The sequence below is a fragment of the Camellia sinensis genome, chromosome 4, assembly GCF_055761805.1.
Source record: "Camellia sinensis isolate YWXY chromosome 4, ASM5576180v1, whole genome shotgun sequence".
Classification (NCBI taxonomy): Eukaryota; Viridiplantae; Streptophyta; class Magnoliopsida; order Ericales; family Theaceae; genus Camellia; species Camellia sinensis.
This window is the reverse complement of record NC_138964.1, coordinates 218,643,072-218,665,657: the sequence shown is the minus strand read 5'-3', so window position 1 is coordinate 218,665,657 and position 22,586 is coordinate 218,643,072. Positions and strand designations below refer to the sequence as shown.

The following is a 22,586-nucleotide window of genomic DNA, read 5'->3' as shown; positions in this document are numbered from 1 at the left end:
TCCAAGCACTCGTCAGACAAAGTGCAGCTGAAAGTGGGTGTAGGAGCCAGGAGCTCTCTAGTCCTCCATGCTGTGGCATATCGGGCAAACTATGCACCTCGAATCGGGAAAGCAGCCGGGTACTCAATCCCCTCTGGTGGGCAAATCTGATTATGACCGAACTGGCGCAGGAACCGGAACGGAAAGTAGAACACATAGTGGGTCAGATCAATCAACTGGATCCCGATCAGCCGGGACATGCTATAGCTCATTACCGGGAGATTGAGCCAGGGACAACGCCAAGCGATGCGATCTGCGGACAGATTGCACATCCAGTCAAACCACCATATTTCATCAGGGGCATCGACTAGGCGTCGTCAAAAGAAATAGCCTCGAGCTGAGTAGGCCGAGCAAGAGTCTACAACCTGCAATTTGTCCATTAACCATACCTGGGGAGGGATGAAAAATGAGAGAATAAAGAATAGAGAGATGTACGGTGAGAGAAAAGTGAGAAAAGGGTTTTTGTGAGAAAAACCGAGCCTGAGGGCCGAGTGATGTGAGCAAATACATATGTAAGATTGGGTGGGAAACATTACCTGCAGCAGCAGTGGACTCCCAGCAAATCTAGTCGTCTCCCGGCGATAGATAGAATCCAAGCCCATCAGCGTCTCGGCCAAGGTCATGGCGATGCAGCTCTTTCCTTCTTTCAAGTCTTGAGCAACTTCAATCAGACGAATGCTAAATCTGCCAAAACCCAAGGAAAGCAGAAAGTGAGACAGCAGGCACAAGCAAAGGACGTGTTGCCGGAAACCTTGCCAATAATGGTTGCTGCGGTCACCGGCGTCAGAAAAGCGATGAATCAAACCAAGGATATCCAGTTCCCCATTACAAATCAGAGACCGAGCATCATGCGCGGTGAATCCACACATCCACCCTAAAGCTTGGGCGTGGCCAAAGCGGAACTGGGGCAAGATCTCTTCATGACACTCAGACTCCATCAAAACTTGAAAATCTTCAAAAGTTGGACATACCTCTTGCCCGCCAAAGCTAAAGACATGCGTCACTGGGTTCCAAAACCTCGCCGCGGCATGGAGGAAAGGGAGATGTAGCGAGGTGCGGCTTAGCGTGAATAGTGCATTCAAGCCAAAACCCCGGAAGTTCAACTTTTCCGAGCCATCTAGAGAAGCGATCCAAGCTGTGAGATTTTCAATAAGAAACGCCTCCATTTTTCGTGCAAAACTAAGATGAATTGAATCAAAACATGGAGCTAAGGCTTTTAAAGAGGAAAAGACACTATTCAGGGGGACAAGTGTCAAAAATTTGACGGTTGCTGAGCTAAGTGGCCGGCCGGCCATCTTTTCTGGCAAGCTGGCCGTTTCTTGTTTCAAAACTGGCTGGTGGCCCCCTCTCTGCAATAAATCTGGCCGGCCGGCTCCCAAAAGTGGCCGGCCATGCTCCAATGTGTGTCTTCAGCCCTGTTTTACCCTCCGAGGGAAAGTTTCAAGCATTTCCATGTAACGGATGTGTCGAAGGCCTCTATTTCCCTCTGTTTCGAATCCGTTCCGTTGCCCAGATCGTCCGAAGTACACTTTGTTTTGTTAAGTTTTGTTTATCGAGTTGTCGTTTTGCTTATCGAGTTGTTTGTCGAGCTGTTGTGTTTCGTGTTTTTGAGTTGTTACTCTTTGTTTAAGCCTTTTGGTTGAGTCTTGTTTATCGAGTTGTCAACATTATTGTGTTTTGTTTATCGAGTTGTAAACTTGCTAAGGTTTTGTTATATCTTAGAAAGTTAAGTTGTTGTGTCGGTTCACTACTTGACTGGGCAAAATGCACAATACACATTTCCATTCAATCTCATTATGATGCAGAATGATGCGATATGATGCTAAACGTTTAAAATACAATACTTTTTTCAAAAACTGTTTCATCCCATCATGCCTCGCTTGTTACAACATTTTACAGACTAAGGCACAAGTTTTACAGAGAATAAAACTGCCCGATAATGTACAATGTGCTACAACTACTAGCAAAAAGATAAATAAAACAGGAAACAGCCGCATCTGTGCTCTCAAGAGCAGTAATAAGAGGCCCTCTTCGTCCTCTTTTGCCGAATAGATTCCCCGCCACCATCGCCATCGCCATCGCCATCATCTGAATCGGAGCTATCATCCTCGGGATCCCCCTCAGCCTCGCCTCCACTCCCGGAACCAAGGCCGGAGCTGTCCTCTCCATCAGCGGATGTCTTCGACTGACGGTCTGCAACCTCCTCCTCCTCATCCTCACCAGGCTCCTCCTCCATAATATGTGCTCTGCGTCTGCGAGACGACCCCTCCCCTCGAAAAGGCCTAGATGGCCCAGCTCCTCGGAAAGGCCTGGATGGCCCAGCTCCATGAAAAGGCCTGGATGGCCCAGCTCCGTGAAAAGGCCTGGATGGCCCAGCTCCCCGAGAAGGCCCAGGTGGCCCGGCCTGCGGCTGAGCATATACCGGAGGCATCTGAGAACAAAGAGTTCAAATTAAATACATCAGTCCAAATATGTACATCAGATGCGGATACAAGCAAAAACTACATGAAGTGGGTGCATGTAAACACAGTGTACAAGTGGGGTGTGTGTCAGATGTGCTCTACACAAGTAGCCTATCAATGCAGTAGAAATCAGCATGTCATCAGAAGTATGATAAATGCCAGAAAACTAAAGGGTACCTGGAAGCCCATGATAGACAACTGTGCCTCCCTCCGCAGGACCATCCCCTCAAGTGAGGCTACCATTTCGAGCACCTGATCCATATACTCAACAGGGGGCTGCAGATGCAAAGGCAAGGGTGTCAGTAAAGGAATGAACGTCCAAATATCTGAGTGATGAATCAAAGCTGTAAAACATATCGGTGGTGAGTCGGGGTCTATGACATATCGATGATCGGGCATCGGAGGCTCTATCGGGATCGGAATCGGAGAGGTAGTCCCATACTGCCACCCCATCAGCTCAGTCGGCATGTCCGGCCACCCGGGATGAGGAAAAGTCGGAGGAATCGGGGGAACCGATCCACCCCCACCTCTAGATGTACCAGCCCTGCTGGTGGAAGGGGTGTCTGCAGCCCGAGCCCGGGCCTGGCTCGAAGATGGCATACCAGCAGGCCTCATCATCGGAGTGCGAACTCCCGTCAATGGAGGCATCAGGTTTGTGTGACGGTAAGTGGCGTAATCCCCCTCTTCAAGATATAGCAAAGCATCAGTACCCAGCATAGCATTAACAACATCCCGGGAAATGAGCACATCAGCAATCCGCATATCGACTGGGGCTGTTGAGGGAGGGTCCTGAGAAGTGTACCCCCAGACCTGACGCAAGAAACGCTCCCCCAGAAAAAAGGCCCTACCAACCGGCCCTTCGAACAGGAGCCTGTACCGGGAGGCACCCCACCCTCCGGCAAACTGGAATCAGAGATCCTCACCTAAGGGCACCCAGGGCTGCCATGTAATCTGCAGATAACAGGTGCATAAACCAAACAGAAATCGAAGATGTTCAGGACAAATCAAAGATGAAAACAGAAAGAACTAAGAGTTCTGAAGTACCTCCGATGAGCGCACCGTGTCGAAATACTGTCGCAGGTAAAGGAGAGACTCCTGAGGTCTTGGCCGGTGCTGGCCTTCAAACACAAGTGAGTACGGGGTCACGAGAGGTCCCGCTACCATCAACTTCGGGGCCAATGTCGGGAAATATACATAGACCCACAACTGTAGAAAACAAAGCAGAATATGAAATGTTGGGGGCAAAATGCATGATATAGAGTATAAAGTGCGCCGTGTGTGCGATGTGCAGGTAATGAGGAGCAGAAATGTAAATCAAAAGGGTAGAAAGTACCTTCCAGGCTCTCCAATAGCCGCCAAGTAAGTCCCCCCGTCCGCGTGAGGTCGCGTTCATGTAGCAATAAAGGGTGGCCAAGCCAGCACCACCCCAGTCATACCGCCTGACCTGTGACAGGTCCACCAAGGCACTCAACAGATAAAGCCCAACAGTGTTCCCTCTGTCGGCAAACAAAGTGGTCCCGAAGAGGAACATCAAAAAGCCGCGAGCATACTATGCCGCCTCCTCAGGAGTCCCGGGCTCCATCTCCACCCGCCGGAAATGAGACGAGAACCAGGTGTATCGGACTCTCCCCGAAGCTTTGTCAACAGGCGGGCGAGCCCCCGGCAGATATATCCAAGCGGCCTCCCATTGGCCCATGTCCTCATCATATGGGATCGCCCAGCCTCCCACGTCAAGGCCGGTCAATACAGCGAAGTCAAAAGGGGTCATAGTCATGTCCCTAGTGGCAGAGAAATGGAAAGAGTTGGTGGTGTCCCACCATCTCTCCACCAGGGCGGCAATCAGCGTCCTCCTGGCAGGACAACGAGATAGCCCAGAACTGAAGGGCCCGAACCTCGCTAAGTTAACCAAATCCCGAACGGCCTCCGGGAGCTCAGCATACCAGTCTCTCGCCGCGGTAAAGCCATACCCCCGCACAGTGCGAGAAGTCACCTGCATTTAGAATGAACACATGTTTCAGCATAAAATGAATAAGCTGCGTGCAAATAAAATAAATAGGCTGCGTGCAAAGTAAAGTAAGTGGGCTGCGTGTTCACCATCAATTTGGGCTGTGTGTTCAGAAAATCAATTTGGGCTGCGTGTTCAAATCTCAATCAATCTGGGCTGTGTGTTCAGAAAATCAATTTGGGCTGTGTGTTCAGAAAATCAATTTGGGCTGCGTGTTCAAATCTCAATCAGTCTGGGCTGTGTGTTCAGAAAATCAATTTGGGCTGTGTGTTCAGAAAATCAGTGTTTGGGCTGCGTGTTCAACTCTCAATTAGTGTGTGCTGCGTGTTCACCATCAATTTGGGCTGTGTGTTTAGAAAATCAATTTGGGCTGCGTGTTCAAATCTCAATCAGTTTGGGCTGTGTGTTCAGAAAATCAATTTAGGCTGTGTTTAGAAAATTAATTTGGGCTGCGTGTTCAAATCTCAATCAGTCTGGGCTGTGTGTTCAGAAAATCAATTTGGGCTGTGTGTTTAGAAAATCAATTTGGGCTGCGTGTTCAAATCTCAATCAGTCTGGGCTGTGTGTTCAGAAAATCAATTTGGGCTGTGTGTTCAGAAAATCAGTGTTTGGGCTGCGTGTTCAACTCTCAATTAGTGTGTGCTGCGTGTTCACCATCAATTTGGGCTGTGTGTTCAGAAAATCAATTTGGGCTGCGTGTTCAAATCTTAATCAGTCTGGGCTGTGTGTTCAGAAAATCAATTTGGGCTGTGTGTTCAGAAAATCAGTGTTTGGGCTGTGTGTTCAACTCTCAATTAGTGTGTGCTGTGTGTTCACCTTCAATTTAGGCTGTGTGTTCAGAAAATCAGTGTGTTGGGCTGCGTGTTCAACCCTCAATCGATGTGTGCCGTGTGTTCACAATCAATTTATGGGCTGAGTGTTCAGGAATTCAAGTGATTGGACCGTGTGTTCAGAGCGCAAACAGAATGCAAGAAAAATTCGTAATACGTTACAGAAAAGGTAGGAATGAAGTAAATACCTCTCGTGCCTCATAGGAGAGATGATACTCTGGCTCCCGCAGAAGGAGATCCCCGGGCGCTCGCTCGTCAAAATCGGTAAAATGATGGAAAACAGCCCGCGGGAGAACGTGTACTGGTGGGTCATACCTCTCGGGGATGAAGGGGTGAACCCTCGGAGGCAAGGACATGATGTCAGGCTCGCCTCCGGCACCTAGAGAACCTCCGCCGTGGGGAAATTGACACGCCATTTCAAGAAATCTGCAAAAGGGGCAAAAATGAGCAAAAATGAGCCAAAATTGGAAAAAGTCAACAAAAGTCAACTCTCGGGAAATGAAAAAGTCAACAAAAGTCAACTCCCGAGAAAATCTTCCAAATATTGAGACAAAATCACCTCAAGTGGCGAAAATGAGAAAAGAAACCCCGAAACCAAAATTTAATCGGTTCAAAGTGCTTAAAACTGAAAGATTTCGCGAAAACAACTTGCGTGGGACGTTGGAAAACGCGTATAAGGCACAGATCTGAGGGAGAAAATGGTTTGGGAAGCTAGAGAAGAAGATTTCGGAGCTGCACATGTGAGTCCGAAATGTTTGGATGGATGTATTTAAAGAAAAGAGGCTGAAAAGACAAAACTGCCCCCGGATTTGGCAAAGTGGCCGGCCGGCCACTTTTTCTGGCAGGCCGGCCATTTCATTTTCAAAAAATGGCCGGTGGTCTCCCTCTCCCAATAAAACTGGCCGGTGGTGTTCCCCACATGCCCTCCAAGGTCCCTGCAAATTTTGAGGAGGATTGGAGTCCCCGAGACCTGAAAAAGTACAAGAGAAGTGCACTTTCTGTCGCGAAATCGCTCCGCCGGAACTTCAGCTTCAACTTCCGATGCATGTCTCATCGTTTACTCATCGAAAGTGAGGTATATCCTTTTGAACATGTTGTAACCTCTTCGGGAGGTGGACCGGAGGCCGCGATCGAGTCACCCTCGCCGAAACGCGCGTTTCTTCCCGCATTGCAATGCACTTTTCTATCAACACCATGATTGTCTGCATTCGATATCACATTGAACGTATGCTGTTAGATATGTTGTGCTTGTTGAGTTTCTTTTGCAGGCACGATATTGTATGTACGGTTCATTTGAGGCTGGTGCGACCAGACGAATCGCGCAGGTATCGTATCTTCTCCGTGTGAGACGCGACGAGAATTGAATAATTCTCTGCATTCTTAACTGCATGAAATATAGTTGTTGCTTTGCATTCTCGCTTAAAACTGTTGCATCTATTTGCGAATACTTGCTTCATTACAGCTTGTTGCATTTACATGATCATTGAATTACCTTCGGCTTCTTGCATTATCAGTTGCATTTTGCCCCTGCCTGCGGGCACATCTCTGTTTATCACTTCTGTTTGTCTAAGTCTTCGGCCTTGTCAAAAATGGGTTGTCTCTAGGCTTTGACATTCACTCCCGTCACTTATGACTTTCGAGTTCTGTCAAAGAGGGGCAACTGTAGACACCCCATTTTTGACCGACCTTAAGACTCAGACGTCACCGATTGAGCGCTTGGTGATGTTGCATATTGTGCTCGTTCAGAAGTTTCAGAATCTCGGCTGCGAGCCTTGCCTCCGAACTTCCGGACTCTTTTATGCTTTGCCTCGGTTTGCGAACCAGGCTCCGTTTTCTCTGTTTTCTCTTCTCGAAGGGAGGGAGAGGTCTCGTAGACCATCTCTCAGTGGCCGTAGGCTACGTTTTATGGTCGTAGGCCTTTTGCCCGTTTGGAGTCCGATTTCCGGTTTTTCGGAGCCGTTGGCCGTGTGCCTCGGTTCGGGACCGCTTAACCATCTCCGTTTGCTCTGGTTTTCGGCATACATCTTATTTGCTCCCTTTTGAGGGACACTGTGGCTCGAGAAACCAACTTCATGGTCGAACACCACTTCCGGTGCCTAACAGTCAGTTTTCGGGGCCTCGGGCTGCGCGTTTCGGCCCCTGAACCTTCATTTTGCATCGGTTTTGGTTCATTTTTTGCAGGGACCTCTGTTTCATTGGTAAGAAGGCCGTAGAAGGGTGGGAGGCTAGTAATTGTTTTGTCAGCCAACTTTATCCCTTCATCGCCCTCTGTCGCCCGTTTTTCCTCACTTCAAAGCCAATATTGACCACCCTTTGGTCATTTTCTTGCACCCTAAACCCCATATTTGTGATGTACACATCTGGGAGGCCACCAATATTTGGTGGTCGGCCAGTAATTGCTTTTGAACCTTTTGAACCCCTTTGAAAAGTGGGTTGTTCTCCCTCCTGGTCCACTATCTCCAGCTTTTGACCACACAATTGTGTTGTGCACACCTGAGAGGCTACCTTTTTGGTATGGCCGGCCACTAATTCTCATTGAACCTTTTGACCCTTGGCCGGCCGGCCATGGGAGGTAGCCGGCCGGCCACCTGCAACCTCAATAACCGGCCGGCCATGCTCCTTTCTGCAGGCACATTCCAAATATGCATCTCTTTTCCCCCCAGATTGTGTATCCGGGGGGGGGGGGGTGCATTTTTAGAGGGAAACTTGGATTGTTTTCCCTCCATTTTCCCCCCTTTTCCCCCCTCTTTTGTCTATATAACAGCAGCTCTAGCTCTGTTATTAGGGTTACAAAAATTCCCCCCAAGCCTCTTGCCTTGTATCTCTCTTTCTCTATATTTCCAAGCTCCAAACTCTCCAGTCCTACACCCATTTCTTCACCAACCCATAGCCCCATCCTTCCATCCTCCATTCCAGCAGCTGGAGGTTGTTCTTCAGAGCCTAGGAGTGCTGCATCTTGGTCCAAGAGGGTGCCAAAGACTAGTCTTCAAGGGTGAGTCCCTATTATCCCTTTTTGTGCTTTATTTTGTTCAATACATTAGCCATACTTTCTTGCTATTTTGGGCTTCGACCCTAACTGCAACTAGGCTTATTTTAAGCTATTTTTCATGTTTGTTTAAGGGCCTCTCACTTTTTGAGGCCTCCTTGTTGCACTTGCTTCATTAGCTCCCTTGTATGCAATTTTCTTGTGCAGTATTTTTGGCCTATGTATAAATTGTTTTGAGGCATGTCATAAACTGTAAAGTTGCTTATTTTGAGCCTTTCTTAAACATTGTTGTATGGCTCATTATTTTTTGGGGCTTCCATTTACCACTTGCCTTTATATCTCTCTTTTGGCTCCATTTTTGCATGATTTGTTAGCCTCTTATGCTTCTGTTTTTGGGTTCTGGTCCGAACTACAAATGACCTTATTTTGATCCCCTCTTCATGTTTTATTAAGGGTCTTTCACTGTTTGAGGCATCCTTTCTATACTTTGTGTTATAACTCTCTTTTTGGCCTTATTTTGCATAGCATTTTGAGCATTCTTATACACTGTTTAGGGTCTGGCCACCAACTGGAAAATATCATGTTTTGGGCCCCTCTTCACCTTTATTTAAGGGCCCTCTCTTTTTTGGGGTCAGCAGCTGTGACTTGCTTCTTTATCTCACATTTAGGGCCATTTTTGCATATTGGTTTAGCCCTATTTGTGTTCATTGTTTGGCCTTCCTTAAAAATGTAAACATGCTTTTTTTGGGGCTGCCTTCAATCTGTCTTCACATTTCATGATCAAATAGTGCATATTTTGTATAGCTATAGGCCATTGTGCATGGCTAGTTTTGCATATTCGGGTCCCATTTCATGCATCGGGTGCCATGTTTCTATGATTCGAGACTGTTTTGGGTCATATTTTAGTGCTGAAATTTGCATGCTTGTATGCCATATTCCATGCCTTGCCATGTCTTGTTAGAGTGGCATTTTGTGCCTTAGGATCGGTCCTCGATTTGCGTGCATGCGTGCGCGCATCTCGAGTGTCTCGTGTTCATCTCATGGCCTCCTATGTGAGTGTGGCTGAGGTCCACTCATGTTGGTGTAAGTCCATCATGCATTGTGTATGCCATTTCATTTCATAGCATTGCGTATGCTAGGTTGTATGTTAGCGCATTGTGTATGCCATGTTACCTCGTGCATCGTGTATGCCATTTCATAGTATTGTGTATGTTAGGTTGTATCTTAGTTGCATTTCATGCATATCATGCATATTGCATCGTGCTTGGGATAGGAGTTAGCCCGAGCACGGGAAACGAGGGACGTTTCGTACTTCGAGTGACGGAACGTGTCTCAATTCCCAGTCACCGACACTTCGGATTATCCATGATGGAGTTTAGGTTTTGTTGTGTTTATATGTGCATTCATTTCATATTGAGTCGTGCAATTCGACTCCTTGGCCATCATGCATCGATATGCGTGATTGGTGGCACGAGGATCGAGGCATGCATACATTTGTGAAAATACATTGCCATGCCCTTTTCCTGCTCTCTGTTGCAGCAAATCAAGAATCAGTAGCCTTTCAAAGGCCTTGCACAGCATTCCGGCATCAATCGCAAACAGAGGCTAATTGGGGCATCGCAATGGATTTCTGTGCCAAGCAACCCGGACATGCATCATTCATCATCCGAAGCAGAGTCAAGGCAGTCCCTAGCTTGCATGCCAGTTTATTATTTTCTTAGTTAATTTGGTAATTAATTAGGATTTTTTGTACATATTTGGACTGTATTATTTATTTGGACTATACTATTTATTTGGGACTGTATATTATTTTATTCGGACCCTCTGCGCGAGGGCAATGTTGTAATAAGTGTGCGTGTGTGTGATGTATGTCTTCCAACCCTACGTCTTTCTCCCTTTTATTTATCCGCTTATGATGGTTAGATTAGGGCATGTTTCAATTAGCATACGGTATGACAGCATGTTTGCATCATTCATCTCTTTTGCATGCACCGGGCTCGGCGCATCATACTAACTGCATTTGTATTTCAATTTCAAAATTGAATACTTGTTAGCTATTGCATCTCATATGCCATGTTTAGAATAGCCAAGCCTGCTATAGTTGCATTTTTGCATGTGTTGCATTAGGCATTTCTGTATAGTTAGGATCATGCATGGATTTCTAATTAGCTTCTATTTTGGCTTGGAGTACTCGGTAAGTTTTATGCTTTAGCATCCTTGCATGCGTGTGAGTGACTGCCATGATAGCATGCTTACCATGAGGCTAATTGCTTATGTGATATAACTGCCTGAATGCCTGTGGGTGAAGGTTGGGTTATTTGAATTGGAATAATTCATCAAATGTGTGTTTTAAGCCCACTAGATAGTGGCAAAATCATATTTTCTAAGCCCACCCGAGGGTGGCAAATCCACGTCTTAGCCTACTTGCGGGTAGCACCATCAAACCATTTTCAAAATAAACAAACATGAAATGTTTTGTTCCAATTCAGACGATCCAGTCTATACTTGTATGCTGTGTGCATCACATAGTAAATCTAGGCTAATAACCGGAATAGGAACGCATAAAGTTTTCAAAACTAGGTATCATGGTTAGTAGATGCCGATCTTTGATCGGGCGAGCGGGGGTGCTCACGAAGTGACCTTCCCCAATCGTACCCAAGTTCCCGAGCCGAGGCAACTTTGGTGATGACGGACACGTGGCCTTAGGCAAACGAGTTAGGGTTTCCTAAATTTCTCCAAAATAAAACATTTAGGTGGCGACTCTGTATCTGGCAAAGCAGTCCATGTTTGGCACTTTTTTCAAAAATCTGTTTTCTCAAAACGATTTGCCGGATTTGGACTCTTTGGTTCAGACTTAGAACCGTAACAATTTGAGAGTTCGAACTGTAGTGAGCCCAATATCGAAAGGAACGGGGGGGGGGACTCGTTCCTCCCTGGGGCGTTCGGGGATGTCTACACCCGGGCCGTCCCGTGGCTGTTGCACGATTTTGGCCCCCGGTGGCCTATTTTCAAACTTAAATGTGAAAAAGTGTATTTTTGGACTTAGTTTTCAAACCGGGAGTCCCGTGCTAGTTCCGTAAGTTTCCACAACTCACATTGGTCCCTCCCGACGTGTTTGAGATGCTCCTTAGGCCGTCTCGTGGTTGTTGCACGATTTTGGCCTCCGATGGCCTATTTTTAAGCTTAAGTGTGAAAAAGTACATTTTTGGACTTAGTTTTCAAACCGGGAGTCCCGCAAGTTCCCACAACTCACATTGGTCCCTCCCGATGTGTTTGAGGTATTCCCCAGACCGTCTCGTGGCTGTTGCACGATTTTTGCCCCCGAAGGTCTATTTTCAAGCTTATGTGTGAAAAAGTGTATTTTTGGACTTAATTTTCAAACCGGGAGTCTCGTGCTAGTTCCTTAAGTTTCCACAACTCACATTAGTCCCTCCCGACGTGTTTGAGGTGTTCCCCAGGCCGTCCCGTGGCTGCTGCATGATTTTGGCCCCTGGTGGCCTATTTTCATGCTTAAGTGTGGAAAAGTACATTTTTGGACTTAGTTTTCAAACCGGGAGTCCCGTGCTAGTTCTGTAAGTTTCCACCAGTCACATTGGTCCCTCCCGACGTGTTTGAGGTGGTCCCCGGGCCGTCTTGTGGCTGTTGCACGATTTGGGCCCCTGTTGGCCTATTTTCAAGCTGAAGTGTGAAAAAGTGTATTTTTGAACTTAGTTTTCAAATCGGGAGTCCTGTGCTAGTTCAGTAAGTTTCCACAACTCACATTGGTCCCTTCTGAGGTGTTCCCCGGGCTGTCTCGTGGCTATTGCACGATTTTGGCCTCCGGTGGCCTATTTTCAAGCTTAAGTGTGAAAAAGCGCATTTTTGGACTCAGTTTTCAAACCAGAAGTCCCATGCTAGTTCTGTAAGTTTTCACAACTCACATTAGTCCCTCCGGACGTATTTGAGGTGTTCCCCAGGCCATCCCGTGGCTGTTGCACGATTTTGGCCCCCGGTGGTCTATTTTCATGCTTAAGTGTGGAAAAGTGTATTTTTGGACTTAGTTTCAAACCGGGAGTCCTGTGCTAGTTCCGTAAGTTTCACAACTCACATTGGTCCCTCCCAAGGTGTTTGAGGTGGTCCCCAGGCCGTCTTGTGGCTGTTGCATGATTTTGGCCCCCAGTGGGCTATTTTCAAGCTTAAGTGTGAAAAAGTACATTTTTGGACTTAGTTTTCAAATCGGGAGTCCCGTGTTAGTTCCGTAAGTTTCCACAACTCACATTGGTCCCTCCCGAGGTGTTTGAGGTGGTCTCCGGGCCGTCTCGTGACTGTTGCATGATTTTGGCCCCCGAAAGTCTATTTTCAAGCTTAAGTGTGAGAAAGTGTATTTTTGGACTTAGTTTTCAAACCGGGAGTCCCGTGCTATTTCTGTAAGTTTCCACAACTCACATTGGTCCCTCTCGAGGTGTTTGAGGTGGTCCCCCGGCCGTTTCGTGGCTGTTGCACAATTTTGGCCCCCGAAGGTCTATCTTCAAGCTTAAGTGTGAAAAAGTGAATTTTTGGACTTAGTTTTCAAACCGGGAGTCCCGTGCTAGTTCCGTAAGTTTTCACAACTCACATTGGTCCCTCCCGAGGTGTTTGAGGTGGTCCCTGGGACGTCTCATGGCTGTTGCACGATTTTAGTCCCCGGTGGCCTATTTTCAAGCTTAAGTGTGAAAAAGTATATTTTTGGACTTAGTTTTCAAACCGAGAGTCCCGTACTAGTTCCGTAAGTCTCCACAACTCACATCGGTCCCTCCCGAGGTGTTTGTGGTATTCCCTGCACTGTCTCGTGGCTGTTGCATGATTTTGGCCTCCGGTAGCCTATTTTTCGACTAGTTCCATGCCTACATGTTGGAATAGTTTTTGACTTAGTTCTCGACTTAGTTTCATGCCTACATGTTGAAATAGTGAAAATTTCAAAGTAGTTTCCTAATTGGGAGCCACGTGCATATTTCAGTGTTTGTGATGTTTCTCGAGCTTTTACCTGCATAGTTCACTATCTTAGTTGAAGAAAAAATTTCTACTAAATTAACATAGAAACATAATATACTAACCAAGAAGCTTGTCCATCAGAATCTGAACTTTCCCCACTCTCAAAATTTCCCGTGATACCTTTTTGCCTCAGACACTCGATGATACTTTGTATCTTCTTACTTTGTTTATTCTCTGACTTTTCAAACCTTGCAATTTGTTCATTTTGTTGTGCTATTTACAGCTCGAGGCGTTGAACATAGTCACTATTTTCAGCGGGTGCAACAGTTGTATTCACAGAAGAAGAAGGCCTCATACCGAGTCTTTTCACATAACCTGGCCTTAGCTGAAGCACCTTGACTGACAACTCCTCTGGGGTCAAGGGAATCGCATCTGCGAAAGGTGTTCTGTTTGCATCTGTATCATGTTGTCCTATTAATTTGAAATAAATCAAACAAGTATTAGTTATTTTACCCTACACAGCAAAATAAATAATATTATCAAAATTGAAAGGCATTGCCTTGTACATACATAATTAACTTGGCTCTCCGATGAAATCCATTCATGCGTGTCCGAATTGTAGTGGATGGACTTGTAAAATTCTGCTAAATCGGGCACTTTGCCATTTGCAATTATTTGCTTCATTTGTTTGTCAATGCTAATTCAATGATTTAAATAACAAAGCCTACTAATCCAATAAAATAAATTAGTAGAACGCACCGAGCTGTGTACCCTGACCGGGATTGATTTTGATCCACATCGATATTTTGTTTTCATTTGCATCATATTATTCACATTAGCTAGTGATTGTTCCTACACAATTGAAACACCAATACAAACAAGAAAAGATAACATTAGTAAGAAAAAACTTAATTTTTGACAATTAACATACATAAAAAATTTTACCTTGAATTTTTTACTATGCCACTTGTCAATTAGAGATGTCCACTGATTGAGAGTAACTCTTGCAGGTGGGTGGCTTCTCGCGTAATCTTCCCCTCTTGCATCCTTAAGTTGCTTGTATTGTTTGTGCAACTTATAGGTGAAACCACTCAATCGTCGACCAAACTGTGTGTCTAAAGCCTTTGCTACATCAGTCCGATTGCCTTGTAGATCAAACTGATCCTACAAAATGAAAAAAAATTAAAAATTACAAAGAAACAGAGCCTAACATGAAAAGAGTTTGTCAATAATTACCGTTAAGCGTTGGATCATTGGCTCCTTGTCAGCAACATTCACCTTCTTCCACCTACGAACTCTCAGGTCTGGTAACTGCGTTCGAACCTCTATACTAATCTTGGAGACTAGCTTGGAGGTGTTGTCTCCTACTGGTGCACGAAACTGTTAAGGTATAGGAACTAACATCTTCCCATCCTTCTCGACAATGCGATGGGCTTGTATGCCGCGTATCGAGCCACGACCACGTCTGTCATGTGATGCTGTAAGGATATAATATTAATTGAGTTAGTAAGTAAACAAAAAAAAGATAAACCTTGAAAACAACTTTGCAAACTTACCAACGATGCAATCACCTCGTCCTCAGGTTGCACATTATGAGGTGGTAAGGGTTGGGTACCGACCTCCTTAGTTGGGGGATCCATCACTTCCTCTGGGGTGGGAGTTAATGGCCTTGAATGAGATCGTAAACGTAGTCCTGGTGCTGTCAAGCCCCAAACCCGCCCCTAGAAGTTTGGGCAAGACCACTTCAGAAATGGACACTTAACTTGTTATATATAACATATGGGGCCTGAGTGGAAGCATAAATTTTATATAATAACATGCAAGAAAAGAGCTATATCCATTGAGCGGCCACTATCATGACAGGATCACAAACAGACAGATAATAATAGTTACATACACATATACAACCCCGCCCGTGTTTGGGCGTATAACAAAAAAAAAAAAATTAGAATTTACAACATATTATGGACAATCAGAATGTAAGCCAAAACTTCACAAAATGGGTAGGCTTCACCCAAATGCTTGGACACACAGAGGCTAACAAAGGAAGACGAGCATTAAGAGTTGTGACTGACCTCCAAACACAGGACCTACGGAATCAGACAAAATACAGAGTGAGATAACCTCAGTGAATAATAGTACGTGAATAACTCAATGTTCAACTTGAATTATAATGCAAATCAGAGCGTATATAATATAAAAGACAGGTAGTTAATCTGATTCTGTACTAATGTCAGAATGCCCTTAGGCCCCTTTTTAACTAAAATGGCTTTAAGCCCTTGAACATAGTGGCATTGAGCCCTTTAACAGAACGACATTAAGCCCTTATCAGAATGGCATTACAGCCCTTATCAGAATGGCATGAACTCAAGAGGTGGCTCGCATAGCAGCACTTTGTTTCACACCAATAGATCATACAGAGTGGCCATAGGCCTAGATGTCACAAATTGGCCGTAGGCCTCAAAAATGTTACCGAACGGCTATAAGCCTTATACCATTCACAGTACAGCTTTAGGCCTCATAACTTTCACATCGGCTTTAAGCTCGGTTCACATATGTATGGACTCAAGAGGTGGCTCGTACGGATTCTAAAGGTGACTCGCATTGCAGCACTTAGTTCCGTACAGCACTTTGTTCCATACCAGAAATCATTAAGTCTTAAAAACCGATCAATTCATATCATAGCATAACATAGCACAAACGGAACGGATAAATATTATGCTTGAGTCAAAAACAGAAATCAGAGTTTATGCTTGATCATAACCCACCCGTACAAGACCGTCGGTGGTACCATCCGTACAAGACCGTTGATGGCAAGAGATAACTTGTAACATACTTGTACCACGGTATTATTACCCTCGGGCAAAGGCCTTGTGCTAAGGATGCCATGAATACTTTTATATATATATATATATATATATGTGTGTGTGTGTGTGTGTGTGGACTATTATTCGTTGATTCAAAATGTAACATATCAGAAAATAGAACATTTCTTGTCATGTCATGTCATTACGATACACTTAACAAAGACAGAACAGTTTAGATTTACCATTTCTTCCTGTTAACTAATTCCACCGTATGAACTCTCGGATACAGGACACAGTACAACCATTCTCTTAAAACACATCAGTCTTGTTTTTGCATAACACAGGACATTCTTTAGCATAACGAATCCAGTTAGATTTTTCTTTAAACTAACCTAACGTTAATAAGTCGTATACTATTCTCATGCAAAGCCATAGGTAATTTACAGATTATGGCACATTATCGATAACCATAAATCATAACCGGAGTGCATATTATTTTCAGAGTCATACCGATGTAAACGAGTCTTTTAACGTTCCCATTCATTCGCACCAGTTACCAATTAACATAAATGTGAGCATAATTACTTGCAAAGAACAAAGTGTTAAGCATAAAAATCATTGACAGTAAGTAAATGTACAATCTCCGTACTACTACTCACAGTGTTCAGGTGCTTGGTCCGCCCCTGTAGCTGACTCTACACAATTCACGTAATTCAAACATAATTCATCATAGTACAACACTATTCAATTCAATATTAGTCAACACAACATAATCCAACAAAGTCAACACCACTTAGTTCATTAACACCATTTGCAATTCAACATAATTCAAAATAAACCCTTGAATCTCATTTCAACATTCCAAAACCGAGTTCATATCCTCCATGTCAGTCATAGATTATTTCCCCAATTTTCCCTTCACATTATAGCATGAATTACAATGTTCATAACGTAGTTCATTCGCAAATTTTTAAACATAATTTTCAAGCATTTCTAAATTTCAATTAAACTTGAACACATATAATTCAATACCTCAATTTCATTATTCTACTTTCAATTTGGGCCAAATCATTGGTTATCATCATTAATCAACCTAGGGTTTTAAAGAAAATTGGGGGTTTTCCTCTTTTCTTAGTTAAATCTTTAAATCAACAATTACTATTTATCAATATGCTAAAAACATTCAACATCCTTTGAAAATTGGAGTGAAAACCCCATTTGTAAGTAAACAACAAGCCATTAATGTTTCTAACCCATAATCAACTCAAAATTTCAAAATGTCAACAAAATCCCAAAGTGGCAACAAAATCACTTTGAATCATAAACATTCAAGGCTAAGAGAACCCCCTACCTTAAGATTGGAAGCAAAGAAGCTAGATTGAAAGCGTCCTCTCAAAAATCTCAAAATCTAATCAGTTGGAAAAGTTGATCTTCACTTCTTCTTCATCCTTGATGCACGATCCATGGTGGATTGTTGGTGAGATTGGATGAAATCAAAGGTTTGAGGGTTAGGTTTTCAGACCTAGGAAGAGAGGAAGGAAGAGGGAAGAAGAAAATATAAGAAATGATCCAAAAATCCCGTTTTTACGCTGCTGTGCTCGCGAAACCCGCTCGAGCGTCCCTATTCACGCTCGAGCGTACCTGCTCCCAGCACAAATTACAAAACTTCAAACAGGTGTAACTCTCCCATCCGGACTCCGTTTTAGGTCGTTTTTGTGTCCAAATTGAAGCCCCGGAAATAAGATTTCCAATGGTTCTAACCTCACATTCAAATTCAAAGTGTGGAAAAATAAAAGGGCAAATGAGTGACAGCTGATCGTAGAATAACTATCCGGATTATATTCTTTGGTCCAATCTTACTTTACCATCATATCACCACCTCAATCAAAACCTCAAAATATGATAAGAACATTCCAAATACACTAATAAGAATGTCAAAAATGAGCCCACGTGCCTCAGAAGTTCAAACTTAACCAGGCGGCTCGCTCGAGTGCCCAACCTTGCGCTCGAGCGCGGAGACCAACAAAGCCGTCCGCTCGAGCGACCATTTCTATGCTCGAGCAGAACATCACCTCTCCAGAATTTCAACTCGCCCGCAAACTTACTGGAAACCCCAAAAGTTCGCTCGAGCGCTAACTCCCCCCCGCTCGAGCGGAGGGAAAAATTTCAGATCGTTACAGTAAAGGTCGTCAATTCCAGTTTTAAAGTCATAACTCAACATATAGTTCTTCAATTCCAATAGATATAGTTGAATTAAAACACATTAATCCCTACTTCCTCTACGTATTTTGGGGTCATTACATTCTTCCCACCTTAACAAGTTTGGTCCTCCAAACTTGATTCACCTTGTCACAAGTCTAGTTCCGTCCTGAACATATAACATTTCTCAATCATTTAGCCATTCACAATCCTATACAGTCAATTTCGATGGAGTTTGATAATACTACATAGTAACATCAAAACTTCATCTCATTATTCATAACCTTGTACATTTTCATTTATTACTCCACAAATCATATCTTCCACATAATATAACAGCTTAAGGGTATTCAGAAATGAATTCATTTCAAGTATTCGTTTGCATGCAACTCATAAACTATCAAACATAATTCAAACCTTTTAAGTTCACAAATAACCCCCATTATCATAATTCCTCAAAGGTTAAGGAAACATTCACGGCATAATCATGTGTCAAAGGTATATACTCCGTACAACAATTAGACTCATAGTAGCAATTAAGTTCTAAATCAACGACTTCGTGGCTCTTTGTTCATTATCTGAATTAGACTTACCAGTTCAAATCAAATCTCTAACAGACTCCAAATACCAACTTATATCTCATATCAAGGAATTACATGTTCGAAGTAGAGTATTAGTAAAATCAAATACAGATCAAACCTTAATGGTCATACTTCCCAAATTACAGTAAAGTAATACTCATTTAAAATTCATACTGGTTTAGAAGATCTCAAAGTCAACATCATGACATCAAGCACATAATACATTTACCATAAAGTTATTATATTCTTGTTCCATATTTAGTAAAATGTTCCTATCATGGACAAAAACGTTTTCCAAAAATACGTAATACTTAAAGTTCTTCAAACCCTTCATAATTACATACAATATGTTGTTCAGAGATATTATTCAGAAACTTATCAGACCTTTCAAAGATATCAGATGATGGAATAATTCCCAATAGCATTAAACTTATTTAAACTTTGACAGAACAATCTCCGATTCAACTTATAACAGATAAGACAGAATAGCTTGAAGCTCAACATAGAGCCTTCATCAAGTATGCCACAATAAATTATCAAATGAAGAACTCATTCATGCATAGCAAAATATCTCTTTCAGAAAACTTGTCATAGCTTGAACATTCGGAGTTTCGTAGCGTATCTAGTCATTTTGGGAAAATTACCCAGAAAGCTTATCATATCATAAACATGTCGGAAGTTCATAGCATTTTTATCATTTCAGAAAATACTTATCATATAAAACATTTCGTAACCCAAAATATGGATTTCATTAAACACTGTATAGCATAGTCATTTATACAAAAGTATCTTTTCCAAAGACATTAATCACTTAAGTCCATGGTCAACGCACACAAGGTCACACTTGTCAGAAGTACCGAATGTAATTGATGGTATAACATCTCTAAATAACACGGATCACATAAGTTTCATTCTAATGGTCACTCATTTGCAAATCACAATAAAGGAACAAGCCTTGAATTAATTCTCATACAAATATCTCATCCTTAATTAATAATGGTGAGTTTATGGTAACAATACGTTAGGTTCAAAACAGAAACGTATCAAAACAAAATTATATCCTTTAGACAAATGGCAGTCCACAAAAGAAACACAACTTTCCTATATCACTAAACTTCCATAAAATTCTACCGAACATTATGTGATCACAAATCATGATACTTGTATTTATTAACATTCCAGGCAGCAATTTCAACGTTCTAACTCTTGATCACTAGTTCCATGCTCATTATCAATCATTAAATATTTCAATCATAATAATTCCATGAGTTGTCAGCTACCATAATTCTAATGTCTCTCATCATTTCATATTTCCAGAACTCAACATGTTTGTACTTGCCATTAGTCAAGTCAAAATACTACAATTTCATAAACCTTAGCCTTTTGTTTCCTTATACATATCATGTAGAGAAATATTGATTACGGATTACAATTTACACATAACAAAACAGGTTACAAATAGTAAAGTTAGATTTCAGATTTCAAAATTTACATTTTAGCTTATAGGTTTCCATAAACAAATTACACTCGCTAAGAGAGGTCATTATATGCATAACTTCTTCTTACAGTCAATCGTACTCAATACAATTTCAATTAGTATGCAACCACATTTTATCAAACTAGTCAAATGCAGTAGTTTCTCAAAATCACAGATCTAAACATGGTCATGGTAAGGAAGACATAACTCTAGCTTAAAGTTAGAGTATCACATATAGTATTTCCTTTGTTCTTAGAAATATCCCATGCTTAGAGTTTAATCAATTCACCAATTCACTTAGAGAGATGCTAAAAAGCCTAATTATATCGTCGTCATTTCTCACAGATGACTAACAACCGACAACATACATGTTATTTAATCTTTACATATAAGTCGTCTTACCGACCAGATCGAACCCTCACCACGCTTCCGCTGCGCAACTTTATTGATTTAATCCCATCTGCAGATCTTACCATGTTCTGCATAGCAATCAATCACAATATATACAAGAAACGTATAACAGACATGAATAATAACCATTGCGGTTAGCGTTATTACATGTACCATTATCGTTGCTATCAATTCCTTTCATATGTGCTAAGGATGTCATGCAGGATGCCTAAATCTTTTCTAGACATCCTAAAGCTCAATGGAGTCGTGTGTGAGATAGCAACTCGTGCTCTGATACCACTTGTCACGCCCCAAACCCGCCCCTAGAAGTTTGGGCATGACCACTTCAGAAACGGACACTTAACCTGTTATATATAACATATGGGGCCTGAGTGGAAGCATAACTTTTATATAATAACATGCAAGAAAAGAGCTATATCCATTGAGCGACCACTATCATGCCAGGATCACAAACAGACAGATAATAATAGTTACATACACATATACAACCCCGCTCGTGTTTGGGCGTATAACAAAAAAAAAAAAAAAACATTAGAATTTATAACATATTATGGACAATCAAAATGTAAGCCAAAACTTCACAAAACGGGTAGGCTTCACCCAAATGCTTGGACACACATAGGCTAGCAAAGGGAGACGAGCATTAAGAGTTGTGGCTGACCTCCAAACGCAGGACCTACGGAATCAGACAAAATACAGAGTGAGATAACCTCAGTGAAAAATAGTACGTGAATAACTCAATGCTCAATTGGAATTATAATGCAAATCAGAGCATATATAATATAAAAGACAGGTAGTTAATCTGATTCTGTACTAATGTCAGAACGCCCTTAGGCCCCTTTTTAACTAAAATGGCTTTAAGCCCTTGAACATAGTGGCATTGAGCCCTTTAACAGAACGACATTATGCCCTTATTAGAATGGCATTACAGCCCTTATCAGAATGGCATGAACTCAAGAGGTGGCTCGCATAGCAGCACTTTGCTTCACACCAATAGATCATACAGAGTGGTCGTAGGCCTAGATGTCACAAATTGGCCATAGGCCTCATAAATGTTACCGAACGGCTATAAGCCTCATACCCTTCACAGTACAGCTTTAGGCCTCATAACTTTCACATCGGCTTTAAGCCCGGTTCACATATGTATGGACTCAAGAGGTGGCTCGTACGGATTCTAGAGGTGACTCGCATTGCAGCACTTTGTTCCGTACAGCACTTTGTTCCATACCGAAAATCATTAAGTCTTAAAAACCGATCAATTCATATCATAGCATAACATAGCATAAACGGAACGGATAAATATTATGCTTGAGTCAAAAACAGAAATCAGAGTTTATGCTTGATCATAACCCACCCGTACAAAACCGTTGGTGGTACCATCCGTACAAGACCGTCGATGGCAAAACATAACCCACCCGTACAAGACCGTCAGTGGTACCATCCGTACAAGACCGTTGATGGCAAGAGATAACTTGTAACATACTTGAACCACGGTATTATTACCCCCGGGCAAAGGTCTTGTGCTAAGGATGCCATGAATACTTATATATATATGTGTGTGTGTGTGTGTGTGTGTGTGTGTGGACTATCATTCGTTGATTCAAAATGTAACGTATCAGAAAATAGAACATTTCTTGTCATGTCATGTCATTACGATACACTTAACAAAGACAGAACAGTTTACATTTACCATTTCTTCCCATATGAACTCTCGGATACAAGACACAGTACAACCATTCTCTTAAACACATCACTCTTGTTTTTGTATAACATAGGACATTCTTTAGCATAACGAATCCAGTTACATTTTTCTTTAAACTAGCCTAACGTTAATAAGTC

At 42.7% G+C, this 22,586-nt stretch overlaps 1 protein-coding gene across 1 annotated transcript; it reads right to left on the bottom strand.

Annotated features, from left to right (window-relative positions):
- Window positions 1-706: 706 nt before the first annotated feature.
- Window positions 707-3,430, bottom strand: LOC145824457 (uncharacterized). The gene is made up of 3 exons (XM_082924122.1): window positions 2,679-3,430; window positions 2,230-2,470; window positions 707-723 (listed from the first exon to the last, which is right to left on the bottom strand). Exons 1-3 carry the CDS (start codon window positions 3,261-3,263, stop codon window positions 707-709), a joined length of 843 nt encoding a protein of 280 aa, XP_082780248.1. The 5' UTR covers window positions 3,264-3,430.
- Between the last annotated feature and the right edge of the window lie 19,156 nt (window positions 3,431-22,586).

What these genes read in the sequence shown, in the direction of transcription:
- LOC145824457 (XM_082924122.1), bottom strand. Translation starts at nt 3,263, where the DNA reads ATGCGGATTGCTGATGTGCTCATTTCCCGGGATGTTGTTAATGCTATG. An exon ending in TGTCTATCATGGGCTTCCAG is followed by an intron (nt 2,471 to 2,678) that starts GTACCCTTTAGT and finishes CTTTGTTCTCAG; the next exon opens with ATGCCTCCGGTATATGCTCA.